This window comes from Aedes aegypti, chromosome 3, assembly GCF_002204515.2.
Source record: "Aedes aegypti strain LVP_AGWG chromosome 3, AaegL5.0 Primary Assembly, whole genome shotgun sequence".
Lineage (NCBI taxonomy): Eukaryota > Metazoa > Arthropoda > Insecta > Diptera > Culicidae > Aedes > Aedes aegypti.
The window spans coordinates 154,081,779-154,107,535 of NC_035109.1; the positions used below are offsets into that span (position 1 = coordinate 154,081,779).

Genomic DNA, 25,757 nt, shown 5'->3' on the forward strand with positions numbered 1-25,757 from the left:
AGCCATATATCGGAAAGGTTCACTTCGAAGCAGATTTCCGTAGGTCATGATTATGTTATGATAATCCATTGACCCGTGGTATTAAAAGTGACAGACGTTGCACTTTTATTGCATAAAAATCTTTAACCAATGTTTATAAGCTCTATACTATTTGTAATTATGGGGTGGGTAGAGATAATTATCGCATTAGTGACTTTTATTCAAGAACTGCACATTCCCTCAAACTGTGTAAGAATACAAAAATACAATGCATTCATGCATTCTAAGCTTTAGCGCCAAATTTGGCCAAATTCGCAAGTAGAAAATGTCTCTTCAAAATTATGTTGCTAGCATAGTAGAACATTATATTGGACAATTGATTTCAGTTTGAAATTAAATTAAAAATTAATAGGTTGCCGCAACGAAACCACAAGTGTCCTATATGAATCTTCAGGTGCTCTTTTGAAATCCACAGGACATCGTTGAGACGCTGAATCATCTCCACATGAATCTACCTACAGGAACCGGCCTAGAATGCTCAGGAGGATTTCACCTAGGATCTCGATGGGAATTGGCATATGCCCAAGAGTTCGCTAGGAATTGTGAGGATGTCGCTGAAAAAATTAAGATCCGCTCTGATATTGTTGAAAACAGTCAAGACTTCGATGGGACTTCATTAAGGTCAGTTATGACGTCATAGGCAACTGTTAGCTATACCAAAGTTTTGCTGGGTACCTATTCATATTTTTAGGATTTCACAAGAAATACTAAAAATCAACAGTATCCCGCTATAAAATCATAGGGCGCCCTAAAACTCCCAAGAGTTTGCCGTGGATACATTTTATTTTACTGGCTTCTGTTTTGGCCCATTCGATTTCGCTAATTTCATCACATAAGATTCTCAATTTTGAATGATTTTGTTATTTTTTTACGCATTTTAAGTAACAAATTAAATGACACAAGGTACTCAGAAAGAAGCTACTATCTTGAAGGAATTATTTTTTAATTGGTGGGATTTGATGAAATATCGACAGAGATGGAGTCCTGGAATGCGATCAACGTGAAGCTAGCCTGCTGTTCGAATAGTTAAGGTGAAGATGAATCGAAGCCAAACCTCAAATTTTCAAGAGCATAAATATGGAGAACCAGATGTCCGTTTTCGATGAAAATTTAATCGATTGGTCACTAGCTGGTGGTGACCAAGCGATTAAGTTTTCAGCTCAAACGGGTGTTCGGTTCTCCAGATTTGTGCTCTTGAAAATTTGAAGTTTAGCTTCGTTCTATCTTCATCTTAAAACAAAAAACACGAAGTTGTTTACAAAAATCCCACTGGGGGGTGTCAAAAACGGAATCCCACTGTACTTATCAACAGAATATTCGAGAATTTCCTTCTATTGAACTCGTAGATCGTTCTGTAACTTTTGAAGTAATTTACAATAGAAGAAGCACTACAACAGCATTGAAGGCTACACTCATTCGAAATTAGATCATAATAACAGCATTTGAGCATCATGCTGTATGGAGGATGGTTAGAGACGAAATTCCATGTCAAATCGGTCAGTCTTAGAACTTAAACATCTTCGATTTGCATTAAAATGCTGTTGTTGATTTTAGATAAAATTGTTCTTTGAAGAAATTGTAGCGAACCGTAAAAAAATATACACCGAATTATTTTTTTTCCATGAGAAGTTCAAAAATTAAACTTAAATTGTAACAACTACCGAAAAGCCAAAATTACATCTTCTTCTTCTTCTTTCTGGCGTTACGTCCCCACTGGGACAGAGCCTGCTTCTCAGCTTAGTGTTCTTATGAGCACTTCCTCAGTTATTAACTGAGAGCTTACTATGCCAATGACCATTTTTGCATGCGTATATCAAGTGGCAGATACGATGATACCTTATGCCCTGGGAAGTCGAGAACATTTTCAACCCGAAAAGTTCCTCGACCGGTGGGATTCGAACCCACGACCCTCAGCTTGGTCTTTGTTTTAGCTTGTGGTCGTTAATAAAGGTGCTCTCATGGATCGTGCATATGAAAAGAAATTTTCTAGATACAATGGAGGATCATTTAAGATTTTGAAAGATTGCGTACAGATTCGAAGTTTTAAATGGCTAGCGAAAATTCTACCAAGTATCGAGTTTGCATATCTGGATATGTGATCAAATTTTCCGCGGTTAAAAACATATCGAGTAACAGTGTTGAAGGCTAGTTGCAGTTTTCGTAATTTTTTTTATCGAAATAAGCGAGCATAAAATATCTCCATAATCGAACAGTGGAATAATTAATGATCTAGCAAGTAGAAGTCGTGTGTGTTGCGGAGTGCTACTTCTTACAACAACAAGAGAATGAAGAGCTTTATACACTTTATTACATACAGCATTGACGTTCCAATTTAATCTGCAATCCACTATTAATCCGAGATTCTTTACAGTATCTGAAAATTCAATGGTATCGTTGTCTATTTTAATTTTGAAAGGGCATGTAATTGTAGTACGCTTATTTCTAAATATAATCGCTTGTGTTTTACTCGAGTTCAATACTAGTCCGTTCCGTTCACACCAGTTCAAAATGTTCTGAATATCTGAGTTAATTTTCTTTATACTATTTTCTAGACAGTTTATTGTATCTGATATATACAGTTGGCAATCATCAGCATACAAGTGAAATTTGCAAAAAGATAACTCTAGTATAACTTTATTGTTACAAAAATACAATTTTTTTTAAATCGGCCGAAAGTTGTTCTTAGAAAATTAAAAATTTCTTCATCGTGAAACTTTTTCACAAATATCTGTTTACTGTCAAGATTGTATGGTGAAAATTCGAAAGACACAAAAAATGGGGTTTTTGAATAATTCAAAATCTTTTTTAATGGAAAAAAATAAAATATTTTTTCAGTGTATTTTTATTTCATGTAGTCCAAACGGTTTATTTCAACTTCTTCATAGATTTTTTTTCTCTAAAATCAACTGTTTCTTAAGTAGAATTTTTCAAACAAATTGCATGCAAAAATTTATAGGCAATTTTCAAAAGTTATTCTTTAGTCAACATGTTCGATTTGTCTATGGAAACCACTTATTTCACCGTACCAAAAACATTTGCCAAATTTAATCCAAACCGAAGATTATCGAGAACGATTTTAATTTTTTTCGACTCATTCTGGATGAATTTATTCTATATTAAAGGGGAACAACTAGGATAAGTTTGTAATGTCATTAAACTACCCAAACGTATATGTTACTTTTGTTTCCCTCGATAAAAAAAAATCAAATTCACGGAGAGGATGCTTTAGACGTCTTATCTTTTCGAACGATAGCTGCAAAATTTATGATCATATTTTTCAATAACAACGATTCCCAACACACCGTGCCATACCTTCTTTAAATCGGTCCAGCTGAGCGGTTCGTTCATTCCTGGCTGGGTTTTGTACTTGCGTAGGAACCGAGGGCGCCCGGTGATGTCCATCATTATGTAAAGTGATCCCATTAGCCAGTAAAACGAGTAGACGTACAATGACTGGTACCATACGTAGAGCAGTTCCGGATCGTCACCTGGTGGCGAAGAAGCGAAAGTTGTCTTTGGTTCAGGGAGGGGAATGCAAAAGAGCAATGCTTCTGTGTGTAGGGACAGATGATCTGCGAGGCGATGATTAATGAGATGGATCGTAAAAGTCATAGCGAGTCATCACTATGATCTATGCCTGGGAGTAAGCGTAGAACCACCTTTTAGCATTCCAAAATGAGATAGCACTTTGATGCCCATGAAAGCATTACCGTCCTCTATACATTTTCAAATTGTGAACATTGGTATGTGAAATCATACTTTAAGGTTAAAGAAATAATTTCCCCGATGTCTAGTTTTTCCACATGGGACGGTTATGCTCTTGTTGACAGTTTGGACGTCGATAGGCGCTAGTTGTGCAATACGTGTTATCTTTAGTTAAGTAGGGTACTTGTGCTACGACTGGTTTAATTTTGATTTATTTACATTTCACTTCAATTAGATTCACCGGTAGCTAAGGAAACTTATCTATTTGATTTGCAATCTTAGTCCACATTTTTGATAGGAAGCTTGAGTGCGATTTGTTCTTTGTATTTTTTTGCAAATCGATTCATTAATCTACTTGACCCACACGGTAGCTAGATAACGAGTTAAAGATAAGTGGAATTTGTTTTTGTTTTCTTCGGAAGATTAATGGATTGCGATTTGTATAAAATTTGTAGAAATACGCCCTGTTTCTATTTGATAAAGATATTAATAAACCATTATTGTAGTGGCGTAACTTGGTCTCAGGAATAGAAAAAGCTATTTTAAATTATGTTTATTGGAATGGGCTAAAACTCATTTGATTCTATACTATCAGTAAGCTGTTCCCTTCCATTTGAAAAAAAAAAAAATGATTTGCTCCTGCTGGGTTGAAGAACGTGCAGCTATAAAACAAAACCATGCTAAAGGAAGGCTCGCGGCCAATTCATGTCGGAGATTTTTTTTAAGTTTGACAGACATATCTCCGCACTGCAACATACTTTTCGTGATATACGAATGTAAAATAATCTATTGACAAAATAGCAGTCAAAACTTAGACTCAGGCTTTTCTCCAGGTGAGATGAATACTGCTGCTGATTCAAACATATGCGTTAAAATGTGTTCATATTGAATCAAATTATTAAAATAATTTATTTTTCAATGCCGAAATGTATGTGAAATAATGCTATTCAGCTGACTAACTGTTATTTTTTTTCTCTATTTGCAGGTAAACGTGCTATGTAAACTTGCCAGGTACATTAAACTGTTCATCTCCGAGGTTATTTTAGCTTTGTACACTAGCACAAAGTTTAAAGAAGATAAGAAGATTGATTTCGTACGTTTAATATTTCTTCAGTTTACTGCCTTTGAAATCGTGATTAGGGGCACAAGCCGGCCATTGTGACAGCCATGTTGGATTTAAAATTTAAAAATGTTTGAGAATCCTATCTCCCATATGTTCCTTATCATCTTTACCATAAAAATAGTGTTCTGCGAAATTTTCAGCTTTCTAGGTGGTGATTTAAAGGTAGCCCAAAGACAATGTAGGTTTATATGAAAATTACTATGGAGAAATTTTGAGATATGTTCCAAACACGCTAGAACAAACTTATAATCGCATAGTAAAAACTCATTCTTTAAACCAAAATGAAGAAATTTGCTGAAAAAAAGAAGTAGCAGAAGAGATATTCATAAGTTTGTTTGCTATTATTTAGCTTAATATGGGATTATTACCCTGCAAACATGTACAAAAATCCCAAACAAAATTTGCTCAAAAAGGATTTGTTTCTTAAGCAACATGCTTCATTAAGGTTTGAAGAATGAGTTTTCAATAAGGGATGATAAGTTTCTCCTTACATTACAGTACAAGCGTATTTGGAACATTTCTCAAAATATCTCCATAGTAATCTATCTTCTATATAAATAAAAATGGAATGGTGTTTGTATGTCACGAAATGGCTTACGAACGGGTGAACGGATCTGGATGATTCTTTCTCCGCTTTGTTCGTCAAGGGACCCGATGTGTTTGTGTGCATAAAAATCCCAGGATATTCACCAAGAAAGTTGGAAAAACGAAAGTGAACGGAACTGTCATTTTGTATGGGACGATTCATAGCATTTTTCAACAGCCTACTTGATGGCAAGACGAAGTTTGCCGGGACCACTAGTTTCCATATAAACCTACATTGTCTTTGGGCTACCTTTAAATCACCACCTAGAAAGCTGAAAATTTCATAGAACACTATTTTTATGGTAAGGGTAGTATGGAACATATAAGAGATTGGATTTTCAAACCTTTTTTAAAACTTGAATCGCCCTACTAGCATAGCATAGCATAGACTGACTGTACATGTCAATGGTTGCTACTCCGTGATTGATCGGAACTGGTAAGAATTGCACTACGATCCAAATGAATAAGGGATAGGAATTTCCGCTTACTCTCGAAGCGCATTTTTTTTTTTACTCATCTCGTTTATTTGGAAGGTTCAGGCGCCGTAGGGCATAACCGAGCCGAAATCTTTTCTTTTTTTACATTATTTACATTTTGAAATTTGAACTTATTTTAAAAACTATGTTAGTTTGCGGAAGTTTTAAGGTTAGGGAATACATTTGTAACAGGGGAGGAAAGGATTTTTCGGGATTTCTTAAGCTACTTAGACTACTAAGTTGATGAAGCTTGAAGGGACAGGATGTCCAGATCTGTAACAAAACTAAACAGAAACGGTTTGTGAGAAATACGACGAGAAGAGGACAATGTGAAGGGCTTCGTAGCCGTGTGGTTAGCGGCGTCAGTCGTTTAGGCGTATTGTGCTACAGAGTGTGGGTTCGATTCCCGCCCCAGTCGGAGAAAACTTTTCGTCAAACGAAAAATTCTTCATTGGTCCACTGGTCGTTCCGTGTGTCCGTTGTCTAATGTAAGTTATGTTCAGTCTGTGCAGCCTATGGCTGAAGACGGTGTAAATTGTCTTTTAAAAAACGAAATACAGGGGACGAACGACAATCAAACTCGGATATTGATACGCTTGAAAACCAAATAGATCCAATTCATATATTCCGAATCAGGGCCCGCCAACACTTCCCTAACAGATTTTAGTTGTTTACCGCCGCCGACTCAAACAGTACTTCACATTTTAATTATTTTCGACGAAGTTTGTGTGTCAGTGTCAGTGTCTTTTAAAAAAAAAAAAAAAAAAAGTTTATCTCTACATTCTGGCATGTTTTTTTGACTTAGTTAAGCTGTGCAATTGATTATTTGGGACAAAAAAAAACAAAATCACTTCCTTAGGGGGCCTAAAATACGACCGTTACCATACAGCTCAAGTAATTTGGACTGCTGAGGCATTTCTTGGCCATAACTTGTCCTATACTTTTGCACGGTACTTATGAAGTGGATACTACACTGAGGCAAAAACCTTAGGTTGTCCATAAATCACGACTTATGAACCAGTGAAATTGTTGTTTCATTGAACGCCTAAAAAAATCACATAAATGTACCCATCAAGCGGTACACGATCGACAATAGTCCATTTTACAAAACAGCAACACTGGTGATATTGTGTACACTGAGAAAAATCTGCACGTCAAGGTCGTGTGTTTTTCTTATAGATTTGCGCAATGAAGAAAACCACATGACCTGAGTATAATAACATGTGTATCAACATTAGGTTGTCATGTGAAACAAACATGAATGTCTAAATATGAAATCATGAAAACCAACTGATTTGCATATTGAATTCAAAATTTAGTGGCTTGAGATAGTTATGTGTGATAGAACATGAATGTCATGATACTGAAAGAAGAAATTTGATAGAAAAACTCTTGCTCCCCTAAATATGGATTTGAGGCTCCTCTGGTTGTCGCAAGCTCACTTAATTGTTTTATTCCAAACAAGTGAATCAGCAACAAACGGGGCGCCACAAATCTATAATTTGGGAAGCCCGGGATTAGCATATTTCATTTTATTCGATGCTGAAAGCTAGGAAGAGCTGCTAGTGGAATTCGATTTTTCTCTAACACCACACATTACATCCAATGCTGGAAGTAATACATTTTATTCAAACAAAAATAGAATGAATTCCTCATCTTCACTCGAACATCTTCACTAATAGAAAGAAAAACGAATCCACAAATTTTCCTCTAAAACTTTCAGCTTCAGAATTTGCTTCTTCTCTTTGGAACATGATGATGACTGTCATTCGACGCGAGGTCCGACCGCAATTTAGTTTGCTACGGGTTTATCACTAACAATTTAGAAATTTGGAACACGAAAATCGACAGCAAGCTCAAATCGACCAACTTGAACATGATGACCATGACACAAGATAACCATAAGATAAACACACTGAATCCGTGCTGGGTAATGATCTATGCACCCATAGTTTGACGCACATGAATTTGAAATGGAAAGCTTTAGGAACTTATGTGGAAAACTATGGAATTCATGTTGTCGGTTAATGAAGCAAAACTAAAGAATTGAATGTGTAACACACACGAAGTTTGTATGGACATCACAACAAATCGATATAGACGTTCATGAATCGATCCATAACACTGCGGAACACGTTTTTGTCTCAAGCACCAAAATACCACTATTTACTTTATTAAGGGTTGCTGAATCCATTGCCGTTTTCGAAAATATCATAGCACTTCTAGTTTTTGAGATATTGGCTGTTGAAAATGCAAAATTTGACTATTTCAGTCAACTTGCATGCAAGTTTGCCAGCTTGTATGGCATTTTGTTTGTCTTATTTATCACAGAATTCAAGCTTCATGTGTATAACAATACTTATCAACAAATTTCATAACACTTTCGATGCTCAAAAGTTGTTTTTCGATGGTTTAGAAAAGTATTGTATTTTGCCATATAAGAGAAACGAAGTATTTTGTATGAAGACTGCAAGCATGTTGAAAAAATCTATTTGATTTAAATTTAATCGTGAAATTTCAACCGAATTATATCTGAAATGAAAGTTGAAGTCCTATTTTACATGCTTGATGGATTAGATCACTTAAAAGTTTAATAAATCATTCCTTAAATTTCATGCAAACATCAATAAAACAAGTATTTTATACAACTTTGGCGACCTGTAGTTAAAAATTGTGACGTGCTGGAACATTTCTCAAAACGGCATCAGATTCAGCAACCCCAAATCTACTGGAGACACATAATTTGATTCTTGAGACACGCAAAAATGTCATTTTTGTTGCGCTGTGTAATTTTAAACACACGGATCAATCGTGTGGATTTTTATCAGTGTACTCTGTCACCATGTCACTGTGCGTGCCATACATTCTTTTGTTCTCATGACTTTTACTGTGTGCCGTGTGTTGGTGCTGTTCCGCTCTCTCTCACGGGCAACTTGAAAACAGGGCGCACAGTAAAAGTCAAACGTTTTATAGCATACATAGGCTCATGAGCCTCTGTACGTGCTATAAATTCTTTTGTTCTTTTGACTTTTAGTGTGTACGGAGAAAAAATACCTAAATTTGGGTTAACTTTACCCAAAATTAAGTATATTCATTATCCTTTCCACTCAAAAGCTCTCGGTGTTCTCTTTCTCCCCCACGAATGTTGTCAAATATAGAGAGAGTTGCATCTACCAGAGTCTATGAATGAAGAGTTGCGCGAAGAGTGAAACCAAATCTACCTACACTGATAAAAATCCACACGCTCGATCTGTGTGTTTAAAATTATGGATCGATTCATGAACGTCCATATCGATTTGCTATGATTTTCTTGCAAACTTCGTGTGTGTTACACATTAAATTCCTGTGTTTTGCTTCATGGATTGATTCATCAACCGACAACAGGGATTCCATATTTTTTCCACATAAGTTCCCGAAGCTTTCTCTTCAGTTTCGTATGTGTCAACCTATGGACGCATAGATCATCACTCCAACACGGATTCAGTGTGTTTTGCTTATGGTTACCTTGTGTCATAATCATCATGTTCAAGTTGGTCGATTCATTGATTTGCGCAATGAGATTGTTATGATGAAATCCATGAGCTATGCTATCGATTTCCATGTTCAAAGCTTCTAAATTGTTTGTGATCAACCCATGGGATGCATAGTGAACTGAATTGCGGTTGGACCTCGTGTCGAACGACAGTCATCATCATGCTTCCAAAGAGAAGAAGCAAATTTTGAAGCTGAAAGTGTTAGATGAAAATTTGTGAATTCGATTTTTCTTTTATTAGTGAAGTTGACCGATGTACGAGAGTTCTACCTTTCTATAAGAAAACATTGATTATAATGTATAGTTTAGTAGAAAAATCGGATTCCACTATCAGATTTTCCTGGCTTTCAGTTTCGAAAAAAATGGAATATGCTTATCCCTGGCTTCCCAAATTATGGATTTGTGGCGCCCCGCTTGTTGCTGGCTCACGGGTTTGAAAAAAAAAATCAAGAGAGCTTGCGACAAGCAGAGGAGCCACGGATCCATATTTTGGGGAGCAAAAGTTTTTCTACCAAATTTCTTCTTTCAGTCCCTTGACATTTATGTTCTATCACACATGACTATCTAAAGCTACTACATTTCGAATTCAATAAGCAAATCAGTTGGTTTTCATGATTTAATATTTGGAAATTCATGTTTGTTTCACATGACAACCTAATGTTGATACACATGTTATGATACCGTGAAATCAATGATGAAATCCATATGGCTACCACACTCAAATCATGTGGTTTTCCTCATTGCGCAAATCTATAAGTAAAACACACGACCTTGACGTGTAGATTTTTCTCAGTGTATCGAACTGTCAAACCGTCTACCTATCGAGCAGCCCAGCAAAACAGATAGGGGCTGTTTTCGAAGACGAAGAAGAGCAAGCATTCAAAGAAGTCTCTTCGCGCAACTCTGTGTATATAAACTCTGGCATCTACCTAATGGGGGTACTTTGGCTCAATAAACCAAAATTGGGTAAATGCTACCTTTCTTAGGTATGAGTTAAAAGAACTCAATTTTGCCTTGAATCAATCCAAAATTGAGTATATTTTTCTAACGGAATTGAAGGCAAATTAATTAGTGGAGACCTTGAAAATTTAGCCGAAATGAAGTAATTGGGCTCAACTGCGCCGTGTGTTGGTGCTGTCTCGTTCTCTCTCACGGGCAACTTGAAAACAGTGCGCACAGTAAAAGTCAAAAGTTTTATGGCATGCATACACTGAAAAAAACTATATGGTAATCCATACCATTACTGTTTGTTCAGTTCTACTATGTCTAAAATTAATGAAAATGGTCACAGTTTTTGGGACGTTTACTACGTTTTAGTACAGATGACTAAAACATCCTGACAATGCGTATGGTAGCCCAAACTACATTTTGCAATTAACTCCGGTGCCAAAGTAATTCGCCACAAGCTGCAAGCTAGCCAAAAATCGCTTTTTATTTTGTTTTGTTGTCGCTGGAATTTCCAAAACAAATGGAACATAATGGTGGGTTCATTATTAAATTACTTTGGGTTAAGAATAACGTGATTATTTTCCAATAACACAGGAGGATACCATTGAAAACTGTAAACCGATTTCTGTCGAGGTTCTTCCAGTCGACCATACAAAGCAAAATTCTGCGTTCATTCCGAACTACTGAATCAATAGAGGAGGTATTCAATATCGGCAGATAGAAGTATGTTTGCCAAACTAAGTGTAATTGTGTTAACATTGTGCTAAAAGATTATGTAGCTGGCGGGACTTAAGCCCACAATTTCCATTTTGTACACGGACGCATTACATATTACTACAGGTACGCTGCGGTAAACTGATCTCATTTTCTTATTCTGTAAACTCAGTGTTTAAAAAATAAACAGATAACTCTCCCTTAATCGATATTCAGTATCTTGATATCGAGTTCGAGAACCATAGTAAAAATTGGTTTTCATGGCTAACTCGATGGTCCCTTGGATCGCAGTTGCACTGGTTTTATGTTCTGTAAGTCGATACCTCCCTTACTCGATGGTCCCTTTAATATCGAGTTAGGGAGAGTTGGCTGTATCATAATAACTTGAATTTAAATTTGTCAAATGTTTGATGAACCTCGTATTACTAAATGTATAATATTCAAGAAAAAACAGCTGGATAATTTACAAAATCTTCCCGAAATTTAATGTTAAATTCCCCGAGATGAATTATTCCAGGGCTAAAAATGTTGTTAATAAAGATAGAAAAAAGTGTTAAATTGAAACGCGTGTTAAATCCTCTACTAATCCAAAATTTATACTGCAATGGATTTGGAAAATGTTACAATATTTGTCAGTTTACTGAATAATATTAAAAAATGATGTTCTGATGCTATGAAACTGCATAGAGTTTTCTGTCATATATCAGAAAAATATCAAGTCGCAGCATCATGATGTTATCCGATTTTGCATTTTTAGGCATACGGGAGAACTGATTCTGAATGGACACTAGCCTGGGACACGTTTATATGAAAAATATGATCGCCGAAACTATATTTTAGCGCCAGGAAAAACTTACTTTTGCAACGGAAAATCGCGATAGGTCTCCCATTGACCTCTATAAAAAATTTGAACACGGATCTCGATAGGTATTTTTACGACTTTGTCGACGCCCGCAAAGCAATCCGATGCTTGTGAAAAAAGTTATTTGGCATAGACTATTCCGAAATTAAGCCAAAGTTTGTTATTATTTTTATTTCTTTACGTGTTAATCAACGTCACCTTGTCAATAGGTTTATAATGATTAACTTTTTTCACAAGTGTTGGATTGTTTTGCGTTCTTCGGCAAAATTATTCATTTCTATAGAGGTCAATGAACCTCCTTTGGTGATTTTTCTTTGCAAAAATAAGTTTTCCCTTCAACCATTCCATGAAAAACCGATCTAGTAGGTCACCGAATTCCGTAAAAATTTGCTACCGTCGATGGGGGTGACAATGGGTCTAGGGGGTGAGATTGGGTCAAAACGGAAAAATATGTTTTGTGAAATATTTCAGCTAATAACGCTGATATTACTAAAATTAATAATTCATATGTTAGGGAACATATTATTACACATAATTCATAACAATATGCATTTTTAGAAATAGTAGTTTTTGTTAACTACATGAATAAACTTGCATGTTGAAACTAGATAAGATTTACAACATTAAATTTCTCCTGTACAAAGTATCACGCATGTACTCTAGCCTCTACCGTTGTATTATTAGAATGTTGAACACATCACCAGTATTTTCCGGAATCTGTTTGATTTTCCCACAAAAAAAAAAAATCATTTTTTTCGGTACGATGTCTAAAACATTTAAAATGGGGGTGAGATTGGGTCAAGCAAGAACGATAGTTAATGAAATTCCAAGTCCACTTTTTTGACATTTTACGGTGCCGAGTGTTCTCTTTTTTCATTAAGATGTGTTTATTCTTTATAAATATAGCATCTCTGAAACATCAAACAAGTCTACTTGAGTATTCCGTGCATTGAATAACAATACAACGCATTTTGACAACTTCTCAAACCAGCAACTGTGTTTCGAGCGCAGCAACATCGTAAATTTTTATCAAAAGGGTGTTTTTTCTAAATTTGATCATTTATCAGTGTTTTCATATAATAGAAACATCTCACGGAATTACAAATGAGTTGGATCGCTGAAATACTGGGATTATGACGTCAACTTCTGCCTGAAATTTATTGATCGTGGAATGTCGCACCGAAATTTTACTATTTGCGAAGGTTTAAAATAATCACTGTTTCAGTACACCTTTGGGAAAACTGAATGGGCTTTATAGCAATGGGGATGAGACTTTGAAGACAATTTGAGGGAAACACCAAGAAAATTTATGTAAATTTGACGATAAATGTTGGGTTTTCATATTTTTTCTCATAGCTCTTCAATTTTCAGTATAATCTTTCTTTTAAGTGGGTTTATCATACTTGTGAAACATCTTAGATATGTTTTTGTCTTGTTTGCATCGTTTTTTATCAATATTTTTCAGTTGTGAATGGTTTTGAAATCATATTCTCAAAAACAAGTTATTTCAATTACAGTGACCCAATGTCACCCCCTCTATGGGGTGAGATTGGGTCATTTTTCATTCACTTGTGGTGCCGCTGTGAATAAATATTTATCTTTAATTTTTTGAACAGTTGTTAATGTACCATCAAAGTACATACACACCAAATTTGAAGTTTATTGGAGTTAAATTGCGATAGTTATTCAAAAAATAAATCGCACATATCCATTTTTGACCCATTGTCACCCCCAACGACGGTATTTCAGAAAAAAAATATAAAACTTTGAAAAAATATTTATTTTTTACATCAAAATATTTATTTTTTAGATTTTTTAATTTTGTCTGTAAAGTTGAAATCTTAAGCTTTCATTCCATAAAAAAGATTGGTAATCGGTTGAGCTGTTCAAAAGTTATGATTTTTTTTAAATAAAAAATCTAACATGCTGAGACCTACAGTGTGATAGTAAACGTAAAATTTTCTGAACTTTCAAGAAAAAATGAGAACAGCAATAGCCCCGAGGCCTCTAGGACACGAAAAAACAGAAATTATTGTTTTTTTTAAGTAAAAAACAATTTTTGTGAATTTTTTATTTTTCCTGAAAAGTCAACGTCCTTAGCTTTTATTTAGTCCAAAAAGATTAAAAATCGATCGAACGATTCAAAAGTTATAATATTTTTTTTAAATAAAAATTTTGCAAAATCGCGATTTTTCTGGTCACACTATTTCGGAAATGGTCACCCTAATAAAAAAATCCAAAAACACGTGTATCCTTATTTCAAATTAGGAACAAAATAGCAAATTTTCACGGAATTCGTTGACCCACTAGAACGGATTTTCATGGATTGGCTGCCATGCTACAAAGCTGACTAGAGTCTATTAAAACCAAATATATTGTAGAAGAATTTCTACAAGAGGAAAAACAAGTAGGACAAGTATGGATACGCTAAAACCCCATCAATTCTGACTTTTTCGATTCAATTTTGATACAGATGTATCATCAAATAGATAATTTTCTTTATTGCAGCCAATAATGTTAATAATTTGACATTTCGAATGTCTTGGGTACACGCATAAACGAAGTTACACAAAACTGAGTACGATTCGCACATAATCGAGCTCTTCTGGACCAACACATCAGATGTGTAATTTTAACACATTTGAACAACACGCTCCTGCGATAATTTCTTCTTCTATTTTTTAAAGTATATGACACATAAAGAAGCTCCGAAATACTAAGCATCTCTGTGCGTCGTGTAGTTTGAGCAAATAATGCAGAAATTAGCACAAAACCGATTTTTCCGGATGCATGAAAATACCACACATGACATGTGGTCCAGAAGAACCCGATTTTGTGTAACTTTATTTTAGAGAGTACGATTTCTTGAAGCCATCAAAAACACTTGGTTTAGTCTATATGAACCCAGACTAATTAAAGAACGAAATATGTTGAAGATTCTTATGACTGTGACGAACTAAACATGGACAATTCAAAGTACTGTATTTTTTTCAAACATCTGTATTTCGAACGCTATTGTTGTTTGAGAGAATACTTCAGAATTATAGTACCATGAGTGAAAGTTACTGAACAAAAAAAAGCAATAGTACGATTTGCCCTGTCATTTTAAGATCTTTATCCTTATAGTGATATCTGAAACATAATCTTCATTATTCGAAAACGGCTGCACCAACCTTTTTCATTTTTTCACCACAAACTCTTGTCCAAGAATGCAAAGAATCAATCATGAGAAAATGCCTGAGGCATGATCCTCCAAGAAAAAATCGGAATATATCCGGAGCCAAATGATCATAACGAGTGCAAAATTACCAAGACGAATTAGTTTATTTCTTAGAGTGAAAATAGATGCTGATTTTATGAGGAACTATAACCATACTTGGATAAGTTCGTCTTCCAGTATTCATGGTAACGCAACTTTGGTACTGAAACTGTAAAGAAGGCCTGTGAAAGCAAAAAAAAACACTGATTCATTTTAAACAGAATATCAAAAATGTCAACTTTTAGTATATTTTATCAGGTTTGTAATAAATTCACAATTTTCACAGCTCAATTCGTTCTACCAACAATGGCAGCAGCTTAATCCTTATCCGGGACCAGTTCCCTTGCCGATTTCAGCCCTAACAATCGTTGATCGCGTTGCCCATATTTCGTCTTGCGGAAGTTTGCATCCGTCCCATGCAGCCAATCCAGGAGACCATTGGTGCCGAAACATTGGTTAAATCTGTTGGAGGTTCACAAATTAATCATTTGCATTATAATTCCCTTACCAAGGAAAGAACTCACTTCAAATGATGATAGTCGTGGTACTCCGAACTCATCAGGAACGGCAGATGGTAGCCGGAGTGCGCCGTCAGCGTGTCCTGGATGACGTAGTTGAACCAGAGAGCGGAAGTTACCACGTGGCACCTCATGAGCGAGACGCCCAACATCGGAGGAATCATATTGCTGAATATGTGCTCGATGGGGTGCGCGTAAATGGCCGCCCACGAAACCGGGGCGGTAAATTCGTGATGTTTCTTGTGGATGATTTTGTACAGGTACTTGTGGTGCAGCAGTCGATGGCTGTAGTAGAAACCAATCTCCCACATGAACATGCAAACGATAAGGTCCCGCACGACGGTCGTCAGCGGCGGAAGAACTCGGACATCTGGCAGGTCCTTGTCGATCGACAGGTGAAAACCGATGTACGTCAGGGGAGCCCCAATGACGAACTGGTTGAACAGGACCGTTTTGATGATCTGGATAGATAGAGCTTGTTAAATGTTGAAGTATTCTTTTAAAGAGTTTTGAACTAACTTACCTTCTTCAGATCGCTCCACTTGATCGGTTCATTAACCCCTGGTTGCGTTTTATACTTTCGAAGAAACTTCGGCTTCCCGGTAATGTCCATGATCATGAACAGGGCGCCCATGAGCCAGTAGTGCGAGTAGACATAGAACATCTGCACCCAGATGTACAAGGTGGCCGGGTCATCACCTGTCGGATGGTGGAGATTGATCGGTGGTACGATTTATTAGTTTTCATACGGAACGGCACAAATCACACGAAAATGTGGAAAAACGGAATATCTTGTCTTATTCTTAGAATATTCAAACATAACTGGCCAATTTTCGCCAAAATTGTAAGGGCAAAGTTTTTGGCGACTGAGAAAAAAATACAGACTGAAGCGGAAACAGCAAACTCGCCTATTCCGGGACAAAATGCGCCGCCTGGAAGAGGTGGAATGCCAAGAGATGGAGTTGCTGTACGTTCTCAAGAAACGCGGAAGTTCTATCACAAGCTCAACACATCCTGCAAAGGCTTCGTGCCGCGAGCTGATGAGGTGCCGGGATAAGGACGGGAGCCTCTTGACGGACGAACGCGAGGTGATCGAAAGGTGGAAGCAGCATTACGAAGAACACCTGAATGGTGCAGATAGCACAGGCACAGAAGTTCAGGTCAGCGAAAGCGATGGCTACATCGGGCACAGCGGACAGTGGAAGCCATTCAACAGCTCAAGAACAATAAGGCCGCTGGCAAGGATAGTATCGGAGCCGAACTTATCGAGATGGGCCCGGACAGGTTGGCCGCTTGTCTTCATCGGCTGATAACCAGAATCTGGGAAACTGAACAGCTACCGGAGGAGTGGAAGCAAGCAATATATGTCCTGTTTACAAAAAGGGCGACAAACTGGAGTGTGAAAATTATCGTGCAATCACTATCCTAAACGCCGCCTACAAAGTGCTATCCCAGATTCTCTTCCGTCGTCTATTACCTATAGCAAACGAGTTCGTGGGAAGTTATCAAGCAGGTTTCATCGACGGCCGCTTGACAACGGACCAGATCTTTTCCGTGCGGCAAATCCTCCAGAAATGCCGTGAGTACCAGGTCCCTACGCACCATTTGTTCATCGATTTCAAGGCGGCATACGACAGTATTGACCGTGTAGAGCCAGAGCTGTAGCGTTGCCTCATGGCGCCCTTGGCAAACCTCCATTTGTGCCCCCCTAGTCAAAGTGAAAACTCAAAAAACTTTGTATGTCTTTGAATGGAACAAGTTTACGTTAAATATATTGAAAAAAAAAAATCCTAGAGGTTTCGTTTTGAAAGAGTATCATGCTGAATCTCACGGCTTTACTAAAATTTGAAGTTTATGAATCTGTTCGTAAAAAGCTAACATACTTTGTATAAAACAACCGTCTGGTGATATTATCAAGATAATTTTTAGACGAAATTCCAAAATTTGAATGCATGTTTATAAAAAAAACCGCAGATAGTGCTTGATACATAAGACAATTAGTTTGAAGTTTTAGTGAAATGCAATGAACAAAAGCATAGAATTTGTTAGAGGCTCCAAAAACGTTAATTAAAGGAATCTTATTTATATTATTGAATAATTAATTTTTGCGTAGTTTTTAAGATTGTTTCTACAGTTTTTCCGTAGAAATCCTGTCAATAAAATTTTCAGCACAAATTTATTCATCTCAAAAAAAATTGAGGCTCTAAAAATTTCCCTATGTTCTTACTTTTTATTAGTATCACTAAAATTCATCCAAGTCAATTTTTAAATTATCTCCAAGGATTTATTAGAAAACATTAATAATTTGAGAACATTTGTTGGGTAGAACCAGAAGGATATTTGTAAATCATTTTAAGTTTTATTTATTTATTTATTTATAAGTTAATTCGTAATAAAACCATCTTTGCTCAAAAACTTATTTCTTAGCCAAATATAAGAAGACTTTACCTGTAAATACTACCATTACTAAGAGCCTGAAATACTCACGTTTTCCTATGTCATGGATTGTGCGAGAATCCACTTCTTAAATCTGCGGGATCCTGCTGAGCATCTTGTAATCAAACTTTCCAAAATTTTGTAAAAATCTTACGCAAGATAATGTAAGATTTCTGCTCATTATTTTATAAAAAAAAATCATCCCAGAATTTGCGTTTAGGATTGCATGAAATTTATGCTCAAGGTTCTTTGAATATATTTTGAAGAATTTTGTTGATATGATGATACAATAAAACTGTGTTTGAAAACCTATCTAAGCTATCTAAGTGATTATCGACCTTCTCAAAGTTTGAAGAAATGTTGTTTTACCAATAAACAGTATAGAAAGCGTAATTGCGGAAGGATCTAGTATGATCAAATTAATATAATTGATAAAAACTACTAGCTCATTCTCATTTTAAATATCAATCGAACGTCACAAATCAGTTTTATTTGTAAAACTGTTTTCACGGCTATTAGAGCTCACAAAAGAAGAGCGTTGAAGCCTAACTGCTTAAATTTTGGAATTTGGAAGTAAATTTAAAAAAATAATAAATATAAATTTATTTATATTTATAACTAGTGGTCCCGGCAAACTTCGTCTTGCCATCAAGTAGGCTGTTGCAAAACGTCATGTAATCCCCTATGGACCAATGCACGAGTTCACTATTTGACGTTCGAGCGGTGTCGTGTTATTATGTGGTCATGGTAACGAGTGAACTTGGCACCGCTCAAACGTCAGATTAGTGAACTCGTGCATTGGTCCATACAAAATGACAACAGAGTCTTCTCCCGTTTTCCCGATTATTCCGGAGACTTTCCCAAACTTTTTCCTTGCACGAACTCGTCACATCCCTTGTCAAGTATAACAGTGAAAAATTTACCCCAATTCGTTGATCCGTTCTCAAGTTATTTCGTGACATACAAACACCACTCCATTTTTATTTATATACTAGTGGTCCCGGCAAACTTCGTCTTGCCATCAAGTAGGCTGTTGAAACATGTCATGGAACCTCCCATACAATACGACAGTTCCGTTCACACTCGTTTTTCCGACTTTCCCGGTGAATATCCTGGGATTTTTATACACACAAACACGTCGGAACACTTGACGAACAAAACGGAATTATAATCGTTCAAATCCGTTGACCCGTTTGGATGCCATTTCGTGACATACAAACACCATTCCATTTTTATTTATATAGATAGATAGATTTCAAGTACTTCTAAAAAGACTCTTCAACTTATGAATTCTGTAATATGTAAACAGAGATGTCAGGTTGTTTTTTTTTCAAAAATTTTGATGGTTTTAGAAATTTCAATTAGAAAAGACTGGGTTTCCTTTGTCTTATATGGAAGACCTTAGAATGTCACCATAAATTTGTATATGGATCTTCCAGATTTTTGTAAAATGTAGACTTAAAAATCTGAAATATTCCAGACAAATCCGGAAGTTTGGTAACGCTGCTTTTGAGATGCTTTACTGCTAAAAATGAACCTAGATTTTCTTCAATTCTTCACTGATATGTTTTCCTTTTTTTTCCGTTGGATATGTTTGTTCCAAAATTTTGCCATGTGCTCATTTTGGCGCCCCCTGACGGCTGGCGCCCTTGGCGGGTGCCAACCTGGCCAACCGCACGCTACGGCACTGTGTAGAGCTATGGAAGATCATGGACAAGAACTGCTTTCCCGGGAAGCTCACAAGATTGATTAGAGCAACGATGAACGTTGTGCAAAACTGCGTGAAGATCTCGGGCGAACACTCCAGTTCGTTCGAGCCTCGGCGGGGACTATGACAGGGTTCAATATTGCGCTTGAAAGTGTCATAAGGAGAGCCGGACTTAACAGTCGAGGCACGATTTTCACGAGATCCGGACAATTTGTTTGCCTCGCGGATGACATGGATATTATTGGGAGAAAATTTGAAACGGAGGACTTGCAAGCTCTTGGGGTTTTCGAACGCCGAGTGCTAAGGACAATCGGCGGCGTACAGGAGAACGGCGTGTGACGGCGAAGGATGAAACACGAGCTCGCTCAACTCTACGGTGAACCCAGTATCGTGAAGGTAGCTAAAGCTGGAAGGATACGTTGGGCAGGGCATGTTGCAAAAATGCCGGACAACAACCCTGTAAAGATGGTGTTCACTACGAATCCGGTCGGAACAAGAAAACGTGGGGCACAGCGAACTAGGTGGATTGACCAGGTGCACCAGGACCTGGAGAGCGTGAGTCGCAGACGAGGATGGAGAGAAGCGGCCATGAACCGAGTGAATTGGCAATATTTCGGTTCATGGCCGAGTCGAGGTTTTATCAAGATAATTGATGTAATGCCAAATAAATGGAATGAAATGAAATAATTGTTCAACTGTTTGTGATAGAAAAATTTTAGTGACGTACAAATTTTTAGGTTTTTGTGAACAAAACACATATTTTGACAAATATTGTACGTGTTACGACAATTCTAAGAACAGTCAAAGTGCGTGAAATACTAATGTCTAGTGTTACTTAGAAGCTAGATTTGTACAGCATCAGTATCAGCATTCAAATGAGCTAACTTTTTTGGGAGGACACAAAAAATTCCACCAAAGCATAAATAACACGTTTTTGTCTCAAGCTCTCTCCTTTTTATAGATTTCATTCATAGATTCCAAATCAGAAGAATGAAAATTCAGATCAACACGTAAAATGTGATGTTTTTTTTATCATACATGAAAGAGGTTTTTGGATAACCAACTTGCAGTCTAAGTAAAACTTAAATTACTCTTGTGAATATTGCAAATGCATTGAATTAGCAATGGAAAACTTTGCATGGAGTAAAAACGTTCAATGATACATAAATTTACTGACTTCGAGGCATTTCCAGATCGTGTCCGGTATTGGGAGCAACCTTTTATGACAGGTCAATTTGGTACTAAAACACATCATTAAAATCAAGATCCATATTTATATTTATACGCTACAAAAATGGTAATATTTGTTATAAATGGGCACAAAGACTGCATAAAATCAATAGTTTTTGAATAATGAATTTAGCGGCTTAAGTGTCCGGATATTCGCAGCAAGCCGCGCGCGCGGGCGGTTGTGTTTTTGATATACTGTCACGTTTTTTCGGCTTCGCGTATAATTCAGATTTGGCTGATGCAATCGCAAATCGGCTTGTGCTGGTATAATATTTTAACGGTAAAAAAAGTGCGAGTGTTCTAACTGTTTGAAAGTGTAGTAAGTTAAAGAACCTGTGAAAAAGTTTATGGACCTGTGAAGGTTTCTGGAGTAGCATTATTTGACTCAAGAGTATTGGACGTTGACCGACGGATAAGTACGGATTATACAACAGGCTACAGGCATTTGGTGAGTCGGTTCCTTTATAAAAAAGCCCGGAACTTGTTTGAAATTTGATTATTGTGTAGGCTTTTACATAGACGAAAAGTTCAGTTTTTTTGCTTATTGGAAGTGCGGTGATTTACCCGTTTCAGTTGGTCGCTTGTCGCAGAATTGGCCATACGTTGTGGTTTCGGTCGTTTGTTGTCAACCAAAAAGTGTGTGTTTTTTTTCTGTTAAAAGTGTGCATTTTAAAGCATTTTTTTTTTTTTTCGACAATTCGATGACCCTGGAGGGATCGATTCTGCTTCTTAGTGATTATCAAGCAGAAAATTATTACCGTCAAACAAAAAACAACTAAATAAAACTTTTTTTCTCTTTTGATTGCCGTCAATCAAAGATTAAATAACAACCAATTAAACAACACATGCTCTGGGTCCATCGCTAGCTTTTCAGGCGAATCCTGACGTTATACCCCACCCAACCCCCAACTCCGTAGCACTTATGAGGGCGTCGCTGAGTCGGTGGCCTCTCATTAAGTAAGTGCTACATCAACATTTCCTTCCCCTATCCCAAGTTACGGTAAAGATGGGCGTGGCCGGGAATAACGATATCCATGGTTTTGGTACTCTTGTCTATGATTGGATCAAGGTTCACTCCCTAGCCTTGTTCCTGAAAGCAGTCTGGATGAGATTATCAAAAGAAAAACATGAATATCGCTAGTATCCAATCTACGAAGTATACCGTAACTACGCTAACGCTAACGCTAACGCTATGAATTTAGCGGCTTAAGTGTCCGGTACTGGGTGATCTCCCCCTATAGTGACAACTTTCTTCGGAAGGGAAGTAAAGCCCGTTAGTCTCGAGATGAGCTATAGTCCAGGGCTGAAAATCTCGTTCTTAAAGATAACAAAAGAAAACAAGGTTCAAACATGTCAATAACTGTTTATCAGCAATCACAAAATGTTATCATTTTACTTATCTACTTCACATCGAAAAATAGTATCAGTTTACTTTCAAAACGTAATTTAATTAAAAGTTCATTCTGACAACTTTGGTCAGGTTTCGATGCTCCTCAGAGTGCACAAACCGGAATCATTCACACCAACAGTTCAGTCGTTCAAATTCGGTCAAGATCATCTTCATCGCACCACCACCAATCAGAGCATACGACGTCGACGCAGTCTGCCCCATTCAGATTCAGTCGCACGGTCGATCACACTCTCATTCTCATTCGGTTGGCCAATTTTACGACCGAAAACGCATCCAAAGCACAACCGCCCCAGACTGTCTCTGATGCGCAGTGTGCAAGAGCTGTAGACGACCGACGATCGAATCCAGTCAGTGGCAGAAAGTGTAGTGGAGTCTGCCAACGAGGAGGGATTGCTCAAGCTAGCCCGAACGAACAATCAGAAGCAGAAGCGCTGAACTCGCCCCACAAACAACTCCACAGAATTGCACGATCGGAGTTGGCACAGAGTCACGCGAATTTTTGGCGTTTTCTTTCTGCTGTTTCAATGTCATCTGCTCGCTCGCTCCGGTTGCTTCTTTTATAGCTTTTTGAAAACTATATAAACCGCCACCGATTGTACTGGGCAGGGCTGGAAGCGAGTCACTTGTTAGTGATTTGGTCACTCTTTTAGTTTTGTTTCACTAGTCTAGTAAAAGTCGTTTCTACAAAAGACACTTTTTCCGTCAATAAGTGACTACCTATTCCAAACTATTTTATTCAAAAGTTTCAACTTGACCAACCGGAGGACCAGACGCAGTTGTGAGTAACGAAAGTAGATGAAGAACAGTTCTTGAGAAATTTTGTAAGAAATGTTATCTAAAACCGAATACTGATGATGTTCCACATCAGTTTGTCGACCCGTCAGCTGTGGGAATCCGAATCTCTCGCTTTTTAACACGTTTAGTGATTCAGAAACAGTATGACGTATCTGCTGGTTGAAATGTTATGTTCTGATTCTGTATAAAGTATGAGCGTATATACTGTGTATGTGTTAGCATGACAAATTTTGGCAGTTGAGTCGCTTTGCAGGGGTGTATGTAGCCAAATTAAGGTAAAACATCTCGGAATCCAAAGATGGCCGTCACAATGGCCGACTTGTGCCCCTACTCACGTTTTCAAAGGCACAAAACTGGAGAAATAGTTAGCAAACGTTTCTGATCTTCTTATTATAAGCTTTCTGCACAAAGCCAAAATAAAAAGTTCACTGTTGTTGGATACTTTCTTCGCGAGATTTGTGCCTTTGAAGTTTCAGTATAATCTTAGAAATTGATTCCAGACTGTTTCACCTTAAAAACTCTAAGTTAAGTGCAGGGGCCTTCCTAAGCCGAGTAGTTAGAGTCCGCGGCTGTATCCAAAAAATTGAAAAAAAAAATAATAATGTGTAATAAAATAAAGTACAACATGAATGTAGCAGGAAAGTGGTTTTTTCTTTATGTTATGTCCTATTTGAAATCTTATGGTTCAACACTTTTATCGAACATGACGATGGGAAAAATGTTTAGTTGAAACTTTAGTACTATTCAATATTACACTTCAGTAATTATGATTGTTTCGATCATAAAAAACAACTTTTGTCGCGTCATTTCACGACATTTGCACAAAAAAATGCATTCTTAGATCACACAAAAAACTTTTGAATTTATTTTAAGAAATTTGCTGATTTGAACAAACCAATATTGTACAGTCACCCCATGGATCAGCTAAGAGTCATTTTTTAGAATAAAATATGATTACAAATCATGGTGACCTTGTAAAAAACAAAATTACCCACCAGGCAATGCCGAATATAGTTGTTTTCTAGAATACACATAAAAAATCACGGTTATTTACGAAAAAGTGTCAATTTCGATATAAATTTCAAACGATGTCCATCCCACAGATGTGGATCAGTGGAACATGAGAGTCCTTATTATGGATCGAATCGACTCATATTATGGATCAGAACACTATAAAAGCAATGTAGGGGAATTCGGGGTAAAACCGACACCCTAAGCTCATTGATAAAATTTGTTTACTTTCGCTTGTTAAACGAACCTAAAATTGTTGTAGAATCACATATTGGTTATAAATCTATCAATCCTTGCGATCGCTGGATGATATATTAAGGTTATATAGTGATTTAAATCAAATTGATATTTCATCATTTTTAGGTGAGACGATTGAGAGTGCGGGTAAGATCGACACCCTGTTGGGGTAAAACCGACACATGCACTTTGAGTAGAATTTTTACGTTATGAACATCACCATCACATGTCATATTAAAAAAGAATGCTTTAAACATGACTTTCGATTGTTATGACCCCTTCCTCTAAAGGATTATACACATATTACGTAAATTATTGAGGAAAGGCCAAAGATCCACTAAATATATGTGAAAATTTCAAATGTCTCATGCTAAGATTATTAAGTTGGGGTGAATACACATGGATATGATTAATTTGTGTTCATGGAATGTTTACGAAGATGAAGTTGTGGCGAATGATTGGTTTTAAAAATAAATACTGTTTTATTTTAACAAGATAGAAAAGTGTAATTATTTTTAGTTATTAAAAACTGGCGAACCCCATGGTTTGTAAATAAACAATAAGATTAATTTATGTGAAAACATTTAGAATTCAATTAATTCTCCAATTTGAAATGAGAAAAATTTCTTCAAGCTTTATCCAATCAGATTACACGTGAAACATAGAAATATTTTTTTTAATACTAAATGATAGCTTGCGACAAGTCATATAGTGTCATATTTCACATGTTAACAAGGTCGGCATCCATGAACTTCACTGGAATTCGAAAATAAAGACTCACATAAACTACAGAGGAAGTCTTCCGACAAGAAAGATTCCCTGAAGTTAGATTATGAAGCGAAGAAAGGTGTCGATTTTACCCCAAATGAAAGTGTCGATCTTACCCCGAGTGGACATTTATTTTTCAAAAGCGTTTTCAGCTGTCGAAAACCCAAAAATTAAATTCTTTTTCATGTTGTATGAACGTAACAATAGTAAATTATGATGTAGACGCAGAAAAAATAATGACATTTGAAAAATTTGACATGCGAAATAGTTAAAGAATAACAGCGAAATATTGCAACTGCTGTTGCTCCTATGTTATCCAATATGATTTTGTTGTTTATTTTGGCAGTTTATTGGTAGCGTCAGTTGTAATGTCATCCGAAACACGACATTTCACAAGTTA

At 36.7% G+C, this 25,757-nt stretch overlaps 2 protein-coding genes across 3 annotated transcripts in view; one reads left to right on the forward strand and one right to left on the reverse strand.

The window, feature by feature from the left end:
- LOC5564163 (signal peptide peptidase-like 3) overlaps positions 1-25,757 on the forward strand; it is a 221,800-nt gene that overhangs the window by 92,462 nt on the left and 103,581 nt on the right. The gene's annotated exons all lie outside the window — the stretch shown is intronic.
- Positions 1-25,757, reverse strand: part of LOC5564166 (fatty acid hydroxylase domain-containing protein 2) — a 36,687-nt gene that overhangs the window by 6,255 nt on the left and 4,675 nt on the right. The window contains exons 2-4 of one of the 2 annotated variants that reach the window (XM_001648458.2): positions 16,285-16,460; positions 15,768-16,222; positions 15,469-15,705 (exon numbers count right to left, since the gene is read on the reverse strand). In XM_001648458.2, coding sequence (XP_001648508.2) covers positions 15,561-15,705; positions 15,768-16,222; positions 16,285-16,460 — 776 coding nt within the window. In that variant the 3' untranslated portion in view covers positions 15,469-15,560. Of the gene's footprint in view, positions 1-3,351; positions 3,528-15,468; positions 15,706-15,767; positions 16,223-16,284; positions 16,461-25,757 lie in introns of those variants that run through there. The other variant, XM_021850394.1, reaches the window with a different exon arrangement.